The sequence below is a fragment of the Rana temporaria genome, chromosome 10 (genome assembly GCF_905171775.1).
Source record: "Rana temporaria chromosome 10, aRanTem1.1, whole genome shotgun sequence".
Classification (NCBI taxonomy): Eukaryota; Metazoa; Chordata; class Amphibia; order Anura; family Ranidae; genus Rana; species Rana temporaria.
In genome coordinates, this window is record NC_053498.1 from 12,975,037 (window position 1) to 12,993,073 (window position 18,037).

Consider the following 18,037-nt stretch of genomic DNA (forward strand, 5'->3'; position numbering starts at 1 on the left):
AGTATACCCGTCTTTCCCGCGTCCCTGTCCAATTAAAAAATAAAATAAAAAATTCCCGCCGCATCTCTTTTTTACCCGTCGCGATTCACAAAACTTGGCGCAACGTAACGTAACGCAAAGCACGTCGGGAAAATAGCGTCGGGAGCATGCGCAGTACGTCCGGTGCGGGAGCGCGCCTAATTTAAATGGGACTCGCCCCATTTGAATTGGCCCGCCTTGCGCCAGACTGATTTAGGATACACCGCCGCAAATTTCCAGGTAGGTGCTTTGTGGATCGGGCACTAACTTGGGCAATTTGCGGCGGTGTAACTTAAATCACAAAAGTTACATTGCGCCCGCTGGTTGTGGATCTGGCTCTTTGTTTCTATCTCCACCTCCTTATTTTTATTTTATTTTTATGTTGTTCCGTTTTGTTTAATGTTCATCCATACACTGAAATGTGAAATTGGTAAACTGTGGAGTAATCGGCAACATTGCAACAACTTCCTTCTCTTTTGACGGTGAACAACGTAAATACGTCTAAGGGAACATTACTGTCTGAGTAAGCAGGAGACGGAGACGTTTCATAGAAGCATCAGCCATGGACCTGATCACCGGAATACTGCTGGGACTTCTCCTAAAAGGTAAAAAAAAAAGGATCAGGTTGGCTACAGAAATCAAAGCTGTATAATCCTTTTAAAATAATTAATATCAAGATTGTCTAAATTTCTAGAAGGAACAATGGAGTTGATTTACTAAAACCAGAGAGGGCAAAATCTGGTGCAGCTGTACATGGTAGCCAATCAGCTTCTAAATTCAGCTTGTTCAAAGCTTTGACAAAAAAAAAGAAAACGTGGAAGCTGATTGGTTTCTATGCAGATCTGCACCAAATTTTGCACTTTCCAGTTTTAGTAAATTAACTCCCAAATGTGTTAACTGGAGTGTCTGATGGCACTGGATCATTATTTAGATGGCTTTTAGTCTTAGGTCCCTTTCACACTGGGGCGGGAGCCGCGGTGGCGGTATAGCGCTGCTAAAAATAGCGGCGCTATACCGCCAGGATTGCTGCGGGAATCGGCCGCTAGCAGTGCGGTATTAACCCCCGCCAGCGGCCGATAAAGGGTTAATACCACCCACAATGCGCCTCTGCAGAGGCACATTGCGGGCGGTATTGCCGCGGTTTCCCATTGTTTTAAATGGGAAGGAGCGGTATACACACCGCTCCTCTCACTGCTCCATAGATGCTGCTGACAGGAGATTTTTTTCTCTCCCGCCAGCGCATCGCCTCAGTGTGAAAGCCCTCCGGCTTTCACATTAAGTAGGCAGTGAATGAGTTTTTCAGGCGGTATAGCAGCGCTATTTTTAGCGCTGTACCGCCTGAAAAACTCCTCAGTGTGAAAGGGGTCTTATGGTCAGATCTAGTGAAGGCAGTTTGACTCGTAGGGGAGGATCAGGCTCTTAAGATCATATCCCAGGTTTAATCAGGTTGGCTACCAAGATCAAAGCTATACAATCCTTTTGAAAAGCTGAATATCAAGAAGGAACCAGGGCCGTCTTTAAGGTAGGGCAAAAGGGACATCTGCCCTGGGCCCTGTCATTGTTCTGGGGCCCAAAGCAGCTGCCTCATACCTGTCAGCTAAAATTCTCTTGTCCCTTGATGTTTTAGTCCTGTGCTGTGTCCTTATATTTCAGTGTGAAGTTCTGCTACTAATGCTACCCAGCTCTGCCCTATTCTTGTTTACAGATGACTCACCCGCAGACCCTGTGTTTACATGTAAATACTGGCATTGATATGTAAATAGTGGCAGCATTCATATGTAAATATGAGTGGTATTCATATGTATAACATGCCTCCCTGAGAGCCGGTTCACACTGGGGCGACTCGTCAAGCGAGTCGCGTCCCATTGAATGCAATGGAACCGTTCTGATAGGAGCGAGTGGCTCCGACTTAGAAAGAGGTTCCTGTACGACTTCGGGGGCGGCTCAGGGCGACCTGCATTGACTTCTATACAGAAGTCGTTTTGCAGAGTCGCCCCCGAAGTCGTGCCGCGGAAGTGTGAACCAGCTCCAAGGTCATATCTGCCATCACCTATTCTGAATGCTGCCCACTGGGGAAATACATGAGCATGCCTACAACTGATAGGTCCTGCCTACAACTGTGATCATTAAGCCTACCATCAGCATGTTCTGCAAAGGTAAGCAAATTGCTTCTATTACATTGGTGGTCAGTGTAAACCCCTATTACATTGGTGGTCAGTGTAAACCCCTATTACATTGGTGGCCAGTGTAAACCCCTATTACATTGGTGGCCAGTGTAAACCCCTATTACATTGGTGGTCAGTGTAAACTCCTATTACATTGGTGGCCAGTGTAAACCCCTATTACATTGGTGGCCAGTGTAAACCCCTATTACATTGGTGGCCAGTGTAAACCCCTATTACATTGGTGGCCAGTGTAAACCCCTATTACATTGGTGGCCAGTGTAAACCCCTATTACATTGGTGGCCAGTGTAAACCCCTATTACATTGGTGGCCAGTGTAAACCCCTATTACATTGGTGGCCAGTGTAAACCCCTATTACATTGGTGGCCAGTGTAAACCCCTATTACATTGGTGGCCAGTGTAAACCCCTATTACATTGGTGACCAGTGTAGTTTCTATGCAGAGATTAACCACTTTAAGTGAATCAACCCCATAAGGTGTTCAGACTTTTGCAAAAGCTTGTTGTTGTATGATTATCTACAAGTTTTTCTTCTATTCCAGATGATATGTGGAGATCGGTAGAAGCGCAGACATTTGAATTGCCAAAAACCATGAAAACTTTGGAAGGCTCCTGTGTTGTCATCCCATGCAAGTTCACTATTGCTAAACCAAAGCCGGTCATCCAATGGCTCAAGTACAGCAAAAGCAATCAGGGAGAAATCTATAACAGCAAGAATTCGAGTTCGGTGCTCAAGTCATTTTTGGGTCGGGTATCTTTAGTGGGGGACCTGGCCAAAGGGAACTGCACCATCAGGATCAATAATGTGAGCTCCATGGATGGTGGCCTCTACTTTCCTCAGATCGACTCTGACCCACCAACATGGAAAGAAGAAAGCGAGGATGAGGTTTATCTTTATATTAGCTGTAAGTGGAAAATTGCGACCTGAATAGAGATTTTCAATTGCAAAGGAATTGTGTCATATTCATGGGGAGTTATCATAAGATCAGGGCTGGACTGGGACATAATCAGAGGTTGCGGACAGGGATGGACTGGCCATTGGGACTACAGGGAGTTTCCCGGTGGGCCGATGGCTCAGTGGGCCAGCTTCAGTGACAGCGGAACGCCCCCCCCCCTCCGCTCCTCTGTCTCTCTCTTTCCGCAGCGCTCACCTCCTCTTCCTCCCCGCAGTGCTCACCTGGGGGGAACAAAGAAGCAGGGGGAGGAGCAGAAGAGCAGGGGGGACGACAGAGGAGCATGGGGGAGGGGACAGACAGCTGACTCAACAGCTATGGCCTGGGAGTTTCTCACTTCTGCCTAATCTTGTCCCATAAGGGGGGGGGCACCGAACTGATTCTTTGCCCCGGGTGAAATAATGTCTAGCTTCCCCACTGGTACCAGTACCAGCCGTTCTACTCTAATAAAGTAGAATGGTTATTCTCCTTCTCTCTCTTCTCTCTTTCTCCTTCTCTCCTTCTATTTCTTCTCTTTCTCTATATTCTCCTTCTCTTTCTCTCCTATTTCTTCTCTTTCTCATTATTCTCCTTCTCTTTCTCTCCTTCTATTTCTTCTCTTTCTCTTTATTCTCCTTCTCTTTCTCTCCTTCTCTCTCTCCTTCTCTTTCTCTCCTTTTTCTTCTCTTTCTCTATATTCTCCTTCTCTTTCTCTCCTTTTTCTTCTCTTTCTCTATATTCTCCTTCTCTTTCTCTCCTTCTATTTTTTCTCTTTCTCTATATTCTCCTTCTCTTTCTCTCCTTTTTCTTCTCTTTCTCTATATTCTCCTTCTCTTTCTCTCCTTCTCTCTCTCCTTCTCTTTCTCTCCTTTTTCTTCTCTTTCTCTATATTCTCCTTCTCTTTCTCTCCTTCTATTTTTTCTCTTTCTCTATATTCTCCTTCTCTTTATCTCCTTTTTCTTCTCTTTCTCTATATTCTCCTTCTCTTTCTCTCCTTCTATTTCTTCTCTTTCTCTATATTCTCCTTCTCTTTCTCTCCTATTTCTTCTCTTTCTCATTATTCTCCTTCTCTTTCTCTCCTTCTATTTCTTCTCTTTATTCTCCTTCTCTTTCTCTCCTTCTCTCTCTCCTTCTCTCTCTCATTCTCTTTTTCTCCTTTTTCTTCTCTTTCTCTATATTCTCCTCTTTCTCTCCTTCTATTTTTTCTCTTTCTCTATATTCTCCTTCTCTTTCTCTCCTTTTTCTTCTCTTTCTCTATATTCTCCTTCTCTTTCTCTCCTTCTATTTCTTCTCTTTCTCTATATTCTCCTTCTCTTTCTCTCCTTGTTCTTCTATTTCTCTATATCCTCCTTCTCTTTCTCTTCTTCTCTCTCTTCTTCTCTTTCTCTCCTTTTTCTTCTCTTTCTCTATATTCTCCTTCTCTTTCTCTCCTTCTATTTTTTCTCTTTCTCTATATTCTCCTTCTCTTTCTCTCCTTTTTCTTCTCTTTCTCTATATTCTCCTTCTCTTTCTCTCCTTCTATTTCTTCTCTTTCTCTATATTCTCCTTCTCTTTCTCTCCTATTTCTTCTCTTTCTCTATATTCTCCTTCTCTTTCTCTCCTATTTCTTCTCTTTCTCATTATTCTCCTTCTCTTTCTCTCCTTCTATTTCTTCTCTTTATTCTCCTTCTCTTTCTCTCCTTCTCTCTCCCCTTCTCGCTCTCCTTCTCTTTCTCTCCTTTTTCTTCCTTCTATTTCTTCTCTTTCTCTTTATTCTCCTTCTCTTTCTCTCCTTCTCTCTCTCCTTCTCTTTCTCTCCTTTTTCTTCTCTTTCTCTATATTCTCCTTCTCTTTCTCTCCTTTTTCTTCTCTTTCTCTATATTCTCCTTCTCTTTCTCTCCTTCTCTCTCTCCTTCTCTTTCTCTCCTTTTTCTTCTCTTTCTCTATATTCTCCTTCTCTTTCTCTCCTTCTATTTTTTTCTCTTTCTCTATATTCTCCTTCTCTTTCTCTCCTTTTTCTTCTCTTTCTCTATATTCTCCTTCTCTTTCTCTCCTTCTATTTCTTCTCTTTCTCTATATTCTCCTTCTCTTTCTCTCCTATTTCTTCTCTTTCTCTATATTCTCCTTCTCTTTCTCTCCTATTTCTTCTCTTTCTCATTATTCTCCTTCTCTTTCTCTCCTTCTATTTCTTCTCTTTATTCTCCTTCTCTTTCTCTCCTTCTCTCTCTCCTTCTCTCTCTCCTTCTCTTTCTCTCCTTTTTCTTCTCTTTCTCTATATTCTCCTCTTTCTCTCCTTCTATTTTTTCTCTTTCTCTATATTCTCCTTCTCTTTCTCTCCTTTTTCTTCTCTTTCTCTATATTCTCCTTCTCTTTCTCTCCTTCTATTTCTTCTCTTTCTCTATATTCTCCTTCTCTTTCTCTCCTTTTTCTTCTCTTTCTCTTTATTCTCCTTCTCTTTCTCTCCTTCTCTCTCTCCTTCTCTTTCTCTCCTTTTTCTTCTCTTTCTCTATATTCTCCTTCTCTTTCTCTCCTTCTATTTTTTCTCTTTCTCTATATTCTCCTTCTCTTTCTCTCCTTTTTCTTCTCTTTCTCTATATCCTCCTTCTCTTTCTCTCCTTCTCTCTCTCCTTCTCTTTCTCTCCTTTTTCTTCTCTTTCTCTATATTCTCCTTCTCTTTCTCTCCTTTTTCTTCTCTTTCTCTATATTCTCCTTCTCTTTCTCTCCTTCTATTTTTTCTCTTTCTCTATATTCTCCTTCTCTTTCTCTCCTTTTTCTTCTCTTTCTCTATATTCTCCTTCTCTTTCTCTCCTTCTATTTCTTCTTTTTCTCTATATTCTCCTTCTCTTTCTCTCCTATTTCTTCTCTTTCTCTATATTCTCCTTCTCTTTCTCTCCTATTTCTTCTCTTTCTCATTATTCTCCTTCTCTTTCTCTCCTTCTATTTCTTCTCTTTATTCTCCTTCTCTTTCTCTCCTTCTCTCTCCCCTTCTCTCTCTCCTTCTCTTTCTCTCCTTTTTCTTCTCTTTCTCTATATTCTCCTTCTCTTTCTCTCCTTCTATTTTTTCTCTTTCTCTATATTCTCCTTCTCTTTCTCTCCTTTTTCTTCTCTTTCTCTATAGTCTTCTTCTCTTTCTCTCCTTCTATTTCTTCTCTTTCTCTATATTCTCCTTCTCTTTCTCTCCTTTTTCCTCTCTTTCTCTTTATTCTCCTTCTCTTTCTCTCCTTCTCTCTCTCCTTCTCTTTCTCTATATTCTCCTTCTCTTTGTCTCCTTTTTCTTCTCTTTCTCTTTATTCTCCTTCTCTTTCTCTCCTTCTCTCTCTCCTTCTCTCCTTTTTCTCCTCTTTCTCTTTATTCTCCTTCTCTTTCTCTCCTTTTTCTATCCTATTTCTTCTCTTTCTTTCTTCCTTTCCTTCTCTTTCTTTGCTTCTCCCTCCTTCTTTTTCTCTCCTATTTCTTCTCTTTCTTTCCCTCTTTCTCTTTCCTTGCTTTCTTCTCTTTCCTTCCTTCCTCCTCTTTCTTTTTTTTTTAACAATAGATTGTTATTAAAAGTATTTACTTAACAGTACAGATTAAAATTGTCACATTAATCCTTAGTAACCAACCGAGTTACCTTGATTCATAAGATTGTGCTTATAACAGTACAGTACTTGGTAGCCTGTACCAGCCTACCCCTATCGGGTTCAATCTGTAGGCATGGCTGGGCCCCTTTCTCCTCTTTCTATCTCCACATGCTAACATAGAGATACTTATACTAATTCCTATCTTTCTGTGTTTATATCTTCTTCTACAGACATTCCAGAACTTAATATATCTGGTCCTGAATTACTAATAGAAGGAAATACCTATGTCTTCACTTGTGCTGCCAAACACACCTGTCCTGCCAACCCACCAACACTCACGTGGAACGTCGGGAATCTGTCTGCCAAAACACATCACAAAGAGCTGCTGAACGGAGAGTGGGAGACCGTCTCAAAACTAACCTACAAAGTAGACTCAGAAGATAATTTGGAAATCCTGAAATGTTTTGCGCAGTATCCTAACAGACAAAAAAAAGAAAAACTAAAGGTGCTCAGGGTATTGCGTAAGTAACAATAAAATATGGCAGAAGTGTTAGTTATCCACTTAATCCTAATACCCAATGGTTTGGGAAAATAGAAAAGATGATGTTACATTGAGTAAATAGATACCTAACATGTCAAGTTTTAAAATTGCGCATGCTGGTGGAATGGCGCCAAACTACGGTACTTAAAAAATCTCCATAGGTGACGCTTTAAAGCGGAGCTCCACCATAAAGTGGAACTCCCGCTGATCGAAACCCTCCCCCCTCCGGTGTCACATTTGACACCTTTCAGGGGGAAGGGGGGTGCAGATACCTGTCTAAAGACAGGTATTTTCACCCACTTCTGGCCACACAGTCTCGGGCAGACTGCGGGCATTACGTCACCCCCCCCCATTGTGTGCTGGGAACACTCGGCGCCCAGTACACAGCGGGAGCCAATCAGCAGGCGCAGCGCAACTCGCACATGCGCCGTAGGGAACCGGGCAGTGAAGCCAGAGCGATTCACTTCCTGGTTCCCTCACCGTGGATGGAGGGGGGAGCAGCAGGGTGACGAGCGATCGCTCGTCCTCTGCTGCGGACGGCGCTGGACTCCAGCACAGGTAAGTGTCCTAATATTAAAAGTCAGCAGCTGCCGTATTTGTAGCTGCTGGCTTTTAATATTTTTTTTTCAGCGGACATCCGCTTTAAGGGCTTTTACAGGTTACCAGTTTAGAGTTACACAGGAGGTTTGGTGCTAGAATTATTGCTCTCGTTTATAGTGATACCTTCATCACGTGTGGTGATATTTTTACAGGCCACTTTTTACTGAGATATTTGAGGTCTCCCCTGCCCTCCAAAGCACCTGATTAAACCAATATCGGTTTGATCAGATGCTTGTTCAAGCCGGTAATGGCTTGTTCACATAAGACCAGTGGCGGCTGATGGTATATTTTTTGGGGTGGGGGCAGGGGACTGACCATTGAGTCACTCGTGCACTGCCCGAGGGCCCCCGTGCCACTACGTGGCCCCATCAGGGTTGCCAGGCTCAGTAAAACCAGGGACAGTATGTAAAAATCTACGTTTTTTTTAGATCTGTCCCTGATATGTCCGAAACCGACATGCTTTTGATGTGAAAATCCCGAGATTTTAGCTGCCCCGCCTCTGTACTGCCTCCTGGCGTGGTGGCCATTTGTAAGCCCAGGGGCCCCATAATCTTCTATTGCCTGGGGGCCCCATGAGTTGTCAGTCCGCCCCTGGGTGGGGGGGCAGCAAACAATCCACCCGCCGGTCAGTCTGATACCAGCCCCCCATTTACCCCATCTAGGTCGCGGGCATCGCTTTCCCTGGGTGGCAGGCAGCAGCTTCACCCTCCTCCTTCACCCTCCTCCTTCATCTCCTCCCTCCTCCCCCTTGGCGGCCAATAGAATCGCTTCTCCTCTCGGCCAATCAGGTGACGGGTCTCAGAACCCACTATGCCCGCCGCTGTATCACGGGAGCGCACCCGCAACAGCTACACACCATGTGAGCTCGCTCGCATGTCTGTGTGTAGTTTTTGCGGGGAGGAGCCGCGACAGCCGCCGAGGGACCCCCGAAGACGTGGATCGGGGCCTCTCTGTGCAAAACGAACTGCACAGTGGAGGTAAGTATAACATGTTTGTTATTTGGAAAAAATTAAAAAATTCCTTACAACTCCTTTAAGCTAGTGCATTGTTGGTTCTCTTACCTTTTCCTTTGATTGCCCTTCTAAATGTCGCACAGTGGTGTAGTGGTTAGCAATTTCACCTAGCAGCAAAAGGGTCGCTGGTTCGAATCCCGACCACGACACCATCTGCTTGGAGTTTGCATGTTCTCCCTGTGTCTGCGTGGGTTTCCTCCGGGTACTCCGGTTTCCTCCCACCCTCCAAAGACATGCTGGTAGGTTAATTGGATCCTGGCCAAATTGGCCCAGTATATATATATATGTATATATGTGTGCCCCAAGCGTGTCAAGATCCTACAGGGTAAATGACTGCACCAGCCAGGAAGACACTGGCTGCAAAAAGCGCCTAGAGGCGATTCAGTTTGCATGTGTAGCGCTATACAAGTCATTCATTCATTCATTCAGTCAGTCACAAGGGCTCCTGGTAAAGACTACAAGCAGATGTACATACTTTGTGTAGGCATGGTCCAGTCTTGTCCCAACAAAGGATCGGAAAAAAAACACCCAAAATTCATAAAAAGGAAATTGTATATTGTAGGTAAACAGACCAAAACTCACCGTCGCTCAGATCCCTGATATCCTAAGCTGATGCGTGAACGCTAATGGTTCCTGCATACCATCAGCCATGAATAAAATGCTTTAGTGGCACAAGCAATCAGGATCCAACTAGGGCTTTATTTGTTGTGATTAAAAGATACATAGTAAGCAAGTTTTTGCCCAGTACTGGCCTTAGTCATAGCTATGACTAAGGCCTGTACTGGGCAGAAACACTGAAGAGTATGTATTTATGTATCCTATGTATACTTTTAACTGTGACAAATACACCCTAGTTGGATCCTGAGGTCTTGTGCCACTAAAGTATCTTTTAATTGTATATTATACACAGTGATTTAGCAAACATCCAGGTAGATTTAAATCTGCTCTAATATAATTGGCTGCTACTTTGTTTTCCTAGATCCTCCAAAAATGGTGTCCGTCCAAAGTACCCACGAGACCGGCCATGTGAGGAAAGGTGACAAGTTTTCACTGATTTGTCAGGGTTATGGAAACCCGGATATTACCAATTACACCTGGTACAAGAACAATCAGATTGTCCTCTATGGAGAGGACTTTGAAGTGGATGGGATGACGGAAGACAAATCTGGACAGTATTATTGTGTGGCTAGGAATGATATCGGGGGGACCAAATCTGAGCCAATCACACTGCTTTGTAAGCATAATGGGATGGGGGGGGGGGATTTATGATTGTATTAATGACTATTTCGAGCTGCAGTCCCCAATCTTTTTTGGCACCAGGGACTGATTTCTCGGCAGCCAATTCTCCCAGGGACCAGGGGTGCGAGTGCCATTTTAGTGCGGGGGGGGCGGCGGCCGGCCGCCCCCCGCAAGGTGCTGCCCTAGGCCTGGGCTTTGTCGGTCTAGGCCAGAATACATCCCTGCCAGGGACCAACCTTAGGTAGGCTTGGAAAATAGGTCTAATTTTTTGCCATCATTTTTTGGAACTCAGGCCCCGTACACACGACCGAGTTTCTCGGCAGAATTCAGCCAGAAACTCGGTCGGAGCCGTATTCTGCCGAGAAACCCGGCGTGTGTACACTTTTTGGCCGAGGAAGCCGACGAGTTCCTCGTCGAGCCAAATAGAGAACATGTTCTCTATTTCCTCGTTGTTCAATGAGGAAAGTTGGCCCGCCGAGATTCACACAGAACTCGACGAGCAAAATGATGTGTTTTGCCCGTCGAGTTCCTCGGACGTGTGCCGATCCTGACCTCCCTGGGGCCCTAAGCAAAATGACATGTCACATTAAAGTTGAGAAGCGGGGGGAGGGGGTGTTCTGCTGTCGGAAATTACAACTTACATTAAAGTGAGAAGCTGAGGGTGCCGACTTCTTGCCTCTTCTCCTATGCAGCCAGCGAGTTGAGAAGCATGGTGAGGGGCCGAAAATGACTTCTCACCTTCTCTAGTAATTTGGGGGGCCCTCCGCAGCTTTGTGGGGCCCTAAGCGGCATGCATAGTGAGCCTATAGGGCGGATCGGCCCTGGGTGCGGGTACTTCATTTGGACAAGTAGGCGATTGGAGTGGAAGTTCTTGCCTCACCTAATTCCCCACAACCTGCTGGGACACGTCACAGGTCCCAGAAGGCTGAGGGTTCATTTACAAAGTGCACCACAACTCTCACATGAGCAGTGGGAAGCCAGCAGTGAAGCCACAAGGCTTCACACCCGGCTCCACTTAGTAAACATTCTGGGAACTCGAAGACCGGTAAAGAACCGGCCTGGGCGAGGACGGGTTGGATCCCTGGACAGGTAAGTGTCCTTTATTAAAAGTCATCAGCTATGCGCCTACAGTTACCTACTGGGATGGCTATCAGCTCTATCAGCAAAGCAGCCCAATGGCCAACAAACCCGGCCATCTTTTTATTGCTATCTAGATCAATATTCTGCAGATTTCTACTCACTTTTTGTTTGGTGTTGAGTGTTGTCCCACTCCAATAATAAACAGAATGTGTCAGTTTTGGTCAATTGTGCATTAAAGTTCAGTTTCTTTTTACTTAGGTGTGGACTGTGCGTCTTCACACATCAAAGGAGTGGTGGCGGCAGTTGTTATGGTGGTGTTGCTCATATTATTGGCAGTAGTCATTGTGATATGGTATAGGTAAGTACTACGACTTTTTTTAAAAGGTAAAGTAAATGGTTCTCACAATTTTAACCTCTGCAGCATAACACTTACCATATATACTCGAGTATAAGCCGACCCAAATATAAGCCAAGCACCTAATTTTACCACAAAAAACGGAGAAAACGTATTGACTCGAGTATAAGCCTAGGGTGTCCATCTGCATGCCTCACTTTGCCTTACTGTGTCTGTGCCATGCCTCACTGTGCTATGCCCATGCCTCACTATGCCCATGCCTCACTGTACCCATGCCTCACTGTACCCATGCCTCACTGTGCCCATTCCTCACTGTGCCCATTCCTCACTGTGCCCATTCCTCACTGTGTCCATGCCTCACTGTGTCCATGCCTCACTGTGTCCATGCCTCGCTGTGTCCATGACTCGCTATGCCCATGACTCACTATGCCCATGCCTCACTGTACCCATGCCTCACTGTACCCATGCCTCACTGTGTCCATGCCTCACTGTGCCCATGCCTCACTGTGCCCATTCCTCACTGTGTCCATGCCTCACTGTGTCCATGCCTCACTGTACCAATGCCTCACTGTGTCCATGACTCACTATGCCCATGCCTCATGGTACCCATGCCTCACTGTGTCCATGACTCACTATGCCCATGCCTCATGGTACCCATGCCTCACTGTGCCCATGCCTCACTGTGCCCATGCCTCACTGTGCCCATGCCTCACTGTGTCCATGCCTCACTGTGCCCATGACTAGACTGATGTTTAACATGAGAGTCTATGGAAGGGCTGCCCAGTTTGAAAAATCGGTGCTCCCCAGCTGTAGGTCCCCCAGACAACAAATTTGCACACATGTAGAGGAGAAATGGGGCGACATGTGTAACAAGTTTGGGGCCAGGGGACCCACGACCTGCCAGTACCAGGTCCCCAAAATCACCGGAGAAATTAAAAGTTTAACATGGGAGTCTATGGAAGGGGTGCCCGGCTTTGAAAAATCGGTGCTCCCCGGGCCGTAGGCCCCCCAGACAACAAACTTTGGAAACTTGTAGAGCAAGAGTAGGGCCACATGTGTGCCAAGATTGGAGTACCGGGTCAAATACTTTATAAGGATGCGTTTAAAAGCAGCACAATACAGCCAACATGTTTCGGCCACGCTGCGTTCTTCAAAGAGACTTTGTAGAAGGCTGTATAGCCGAAACATGTTGGCTGTATTGTGCTGCTTTTAAATGTAGCCTAAAAAAGTATTTGGAACTTGGAATGTATCGGGTTCCCGGATAATTTTTTTCATAGATTGATGCCTTCGGAGTACACACTCCAGCCAAGAGCACCCGCCTTCAGCAATTTATGTCAAAACAAACCAGTTGAGCATGGGTAATGTTTTTTCAGTCTATTTTACCCAAGCAGGTCAGGGCAGAAGGTTCACTTTAATCCCCTCACTCCCTGTAGCACAAACAGACCCTTCCTTTGCTCTGTTCAGCTGTTCAGAGTTGCTTCTAGGTATAATAAAGGCATGTGACAGTGCAGGGCCAATCCCTGAGCACTAGTGATGTCACATGGGGAGGACCCACAGCTCAGTGTGAGCTATGATATTGGCAACTCCCAGTCATTTCTATACCTTTTAAAGCATGGGTCTTCAAACTACGGCCCTCCAGTTGTTCAGGAACTACAATTCCCATCATGCCTAAACATGTCTGTGAATGTCAGAGTTTTACAATGCCTCATTGGATGTGTAGTTCCGCGACAGCTGGAGGGCCATAGTTTGAGGATACCTGTTTTAAAGGATCCAAGAAAAGTTGACCATGTGATATTGCAAAGGGGAATTATGGTGCACTGGTTGCTTTCTCCTACATGGGCACCAGTGCAGTAACCAATGATGTCCAAACACAGGCCATGCAAACCAGCTTTGCACACAGTGGGGCAGATCCTCAAAGAAATTACGCGGCGTATCTCTTGATACGCCACGTAATTTCGAATTTTGCGCGTCGTATCTTTGTTTTGGTATCCACAAAACAAGATACGACGGCATCTGTGTTAGATCCGACAGGCGTACGCCTTCGTACGCCGTCGGATCTTAGATGCAATTTTTCGGCGTCCGCTAGGTGGCGTTCACGTCGTAATCCGCGTCGAGTATGCAAATTAGCTATTTCCGACGATCCACGAACGTACGAGCGGCCGTCGCATTTTTTTACGTCGTTTCTTTTCGGCTTTTTCCGGCGTATAATTAAAGCTGCTATATGGTGGCGTACTCAATGTTAAGTATGGTCGTCGTTCCCGCGTCTAATTTTAAAAATTTTACGTCGTTTGCGTGAGTCGTCCGTGAATGGGGCTGGACGCCATTTACGTTCACGTTGAAAACAATGACGTCCTTGCGACGTCATTTGGAGCAATGCACCCTGGGAGTTTTTACGGACGGCGCATGCGCAGTTCGTTCGGCGCGGGGACGCGCTTCATTTAAATGAAACACGCCCCCTACCCGCCCAATTTGAATTCCACCGCGAGAGATACACTACGCCGCCGTAACTTACGGCGCGAATTTGTTGAGGATTCAAACCAAAGCCAGGTAAGTTACAGCGGCGTAGCGTATATTACATCTGCGCCGGGCGCTGCGTATGTATGTGGATCTTCCCCAGTTTGTGCAGGATTAGCACATATCTGTATTATATTAAATACAACAGCAAATTTCTTTTCACAGAAGAAAAAGAGCTTCAAGGCCACCGAATCCTGCAACTGAGGAAGCCTCCAGAGATACCAATCTCTATGTGAATGTTACAGTCAGTATTTGTGTTTTAAATTATGACTTTTTGCAAAAAAAAAATCCACTTTTTTTTCATACAAGGCTGGGTTCACACTATGTGTGGCGCTGGGCACAGCAGGGGTCTGGTGCTTCCCCATTCACCATTTCAGGTCCAAATTAGGTCAAAATGTTTGCCTAAATTTGGACCCAAAACAGAGCCTAAGACGCACAGGACTCTACGAGGTAAATGACCGCGCTATATCAAGATGCCACTCAACTCAACTCTCATGCTGTGCTCTCCGCGGCGGGCCCCCGGAGATGTGTGAACCGGCTCCATTGAGAGAGCTGGTCACTCTCTCCTGTCATGTGAATTGGATGCGGGGAAACCCACATTTTATTTTCATAAGTGTGAACCCAGCCTAAAAGTCCATATACAATTAAAATTATGTTTTTATAAAAAAAAAATATATAAAAAAAATTATAAAAAAATTACAAAAAAAAAACAAAATTATAAAAAAAAAATAAAAAAAAAATAAAAAAAGGGGGGTTGCCACCCGGGACCATGGGGACCTCTGGGCCCTATAAAAAAAAAAAAAATATATATATATACACACACAGTATATATATATATATATATATATATATATATATATATATATATATATATATATATATATATATATATATATATATATATATATATATATATATATATATATATATATAAAATGTTTTTATAAAAAAAAAAAAAAAGAGGGGGGTTGCCATTCAGGACCCTGGGGAACTCCGGGCCCCTTACAAAAAAAAAGAGGTTGCCATCTGGGCCCCTGGGGACCTCTGGGCCCCTTACAGGTGTACTGCATGTCCCACCCCCCTGATGGCGGCCCTGCATATAATCAATATTGGATAATGGTACAAAGGTGGCATAAAGCCCTTGTGTGTTTTTTTTGTTTTGTTCTTTAATAACGAGATACATGCCTAGTACACACGATCGGTTTGACCGCCGGGAAAACTGGGGGGAAAACCGAGAACCGTCTCGGTCCCTTTCCCCTGTGTACACACGGCCGGTTTTCCCGACAGGAATACTGCCAGGAGAACTTTGGTCGGGAAAACCGGCCGTGTGTATGCTCCAGAGCAGTGTTTCCCATAGGAAAACTGCGGGGGGGGGAAAATGCCGCGGTTCGCGGCGAGAAAAAAAGAGAACATGTCCTAATTTTTGAAACCACAGTTTTCCTGTCGGGAGCATACACACGTCCGGTTTTTCCGGCCAAAGGAAAACACAGCAGTTTTCCTGACGGGAAAAACGATCGTTTGTACTAGGGAACAATCTTTACAAGGGTACATAGAACTCCATCAGGTTACACTTCTGGCAGCTCCTTTCATAGATTCTGGGACATCTCTAACTAGCAGTATGAAAAACATACACCAGAGGACGACAGCTAAGTGTAGTACTTGAAAAAACAAAAAAACAAAGACAAGTGGAGAAGTCTCGTGACTTTTCTTTTTCTAATAAAATACATTTTTAATACTACATATCGTTGGAGCCCTTTGGTGTTTGCTTTTGGTACTGAGTCACCTCCTGTACTGTTGCATGTATTTCGAATCTTGAGGGTAGAGACAAAAATGACTAATTGATAGCTGGCCATACATTTGCAGTCTAATAATAATTGTCCTAAAATTTCTAGGTGCCGCATAATCCAAAACCTGTGGTTGAAAGTCCTTATGCAGCATTGCAGACAGACGACAGATGTCCGGACTACGAACAAATCCAGGTAACTTCTTGTACTTATATTCTTCAAAGAGACCCTGGGCCCTATTTTCAAAGAATTACGCTGGCGTATCAGTAGATACGCCAACGTAAGTCCGATTCTAAGGCCGTCCTATGTTTAAGTGTATTTCCAAACTGAGATACACTTCAACATGCCTAAGATACGACGGCCAGCGCCGGTGTGTCTTAGGCTGCAATATCTACGCTGACCGCTAGGTGGCGTTTCCTTTGCGGTCAGCGTAAAATATGCAAATGACTAGTCACGCCGATTCTCTAACGTACGCTTGCCCGTCGTAGTGATTTTACGTCGTTTCCGTAAGCGATACGCGGCGTAAAGATAAACATGCCCCCTAGGTGGCGTACTCAATGTTAAGTATGGCCGTCGTTCCCGCGTCGAAATTTGAAAATTTAACGTCGTTTGCGTAAGTCGTCCGTGAATGGCGCTGGACGCCATTTACGTTACCGTCAAAACAAATGACGTCCGTGAGACGTCATTTAGCGCAATGCACGTCGGGTAATTTACCCGACGGAGCATGCGCATTACGATCGGCGCGGGAGCGCGCCTAATTTAAATGATCCACGCCCCCTACCAGGATCATTTGAATTAGGAGTGCTTGCGCGGGTGGAATTTACGCTACGCCGCCGCAAGTTTACAGGTAAGTGGTTTGGGAATCAGGCACTTGCCAGTTAAACTTGCGGCGGAGTAACGTAAAGGACATACGTTACGCCGCCGGAGATCTATAAGAATATGGCCCCCTGTCACTAACCAATGCCTATTTAAAGGAACATGTCTAGTTAAATAACTCAAATTAGCTTTATTTATTTGCCCTTGGTGGGATCACATATATATAGCTTTTGAGGCCCTCGCTCCCCAAAAGGTTGGGGCATCCCTGCTATAGAGGGATATGCTTTGTTCATTATTCATGTCTGAGGTTCAGGGCCGCCATCAGGGGGGGGGGGTACAGGCAGTACAACTGTAAGGGGACCGGAGGTCCCCAAGAGCCCGGATGGCAACCCCCTTTTCTTTGTAAGGGGCCCCGGATGGCAACCTCCCCTGTTTTTTATTTTATTTTTTATAAAACATTTATTTTTATTTTTATTATTATTAAAAAGGGTCCCCCAAGCCCCCTGGATGACAACCACCCTTTTTATTTATTTTATTTTTTATAAAACATTTATTTTTATTTGTATTATTATTTAAAAAAGTCCCCCAAGCCCCCTGGATGGCAACCACCCTTTTTTTTAATTTTATTTTTATAAAAAAAAAATATATATATATATTATATATATATATAATTATATAAAAAAAAATATAATTATATATTTGTTATTATTAAAGGGCTCAGAGGTCCCCAGGGCTCAGGATGGCAACCCCCCCCCCCCTTTTTTTTTTTTATTTATAAAAAAAAAAAATGTTATATATATTTTTTTTTATTTTATTAAAGGGCCCTTTTTTTATATAATAATTTTTTATATACTGTAATTTATTGGCATATAACACTCACTTTTTTACCCTAAAAATAGAGGGTAAACTGTGCTTGCGTGTTATACGCAGGGGGCTGTGGAAATTTTTTTCCCCGAAACTTCCCTCTTAAAGTGAGGGTGCGTGTTATACACTGATAAATATGGTATATACTGTATATATTTTTTTTTTGTAAGGGGCCCAGAGAACCCCAGATCTAGGAAAAAGATCTTTAAGAAAAAGGGGGCCTCTGGGCCCTTTAATAAAGACATAAAAAATATATATAAAAAAAAATTAAAAATGTTTTTATAAAAAAAAGGGGGGGGGGGTTGCCATCCAAGTCCCCAGGGCCCAGGATGGCAACCTCCCCCTTGCTACAATTATTATATTTGTTTAAATACTGTAATTCACACTTTGCCATTACAGCTACAAGATAACCAAGCAAGGAACACGCCACCATTCCACACATCTCCATCCTATTCGCTGTATGAAGAGGTCGTCCCATTCAGGAGTCAACAGAATATGAAGAGGAAAAAATAATTCTTGATTGCTCCGTCTTTTGTAAAGCCTTGTAAAAAAAAAAAATA

The 18,037-nt window shown here is 44.2% G+C and overlaps 1 protein-coding gene across 1 annotated transcript; it reads left to right on the forward strand.

Moving 5' to 3' along the window:
* The first annotated feature begins 526 nt into the window (after positions 1–526).
* LOC120915995 (sialoadhesin-like) lies at positions 527–18,037 on the forward strand. Its single transcript, XM_040326838.1, has 8 exons — positions 527–623; positions 2,743–3,105; positions 6,902–7,192; positions 9,805–10,059; positions 11,403–11,502; positions 14,179–14,257; positions 15,906–15,992; positions 17,877–18,037. The coding sequence occupies exons 1-8, from the start codon at positions 581–583 to the stop codon at positions 17,988–17,990; spliced, it is 1,332 nt and encodes a 443-aa protein (XP_040182772.1). The 5' UTR covers positions 527–580; the 3' UTR covers positions 17,991–18,037.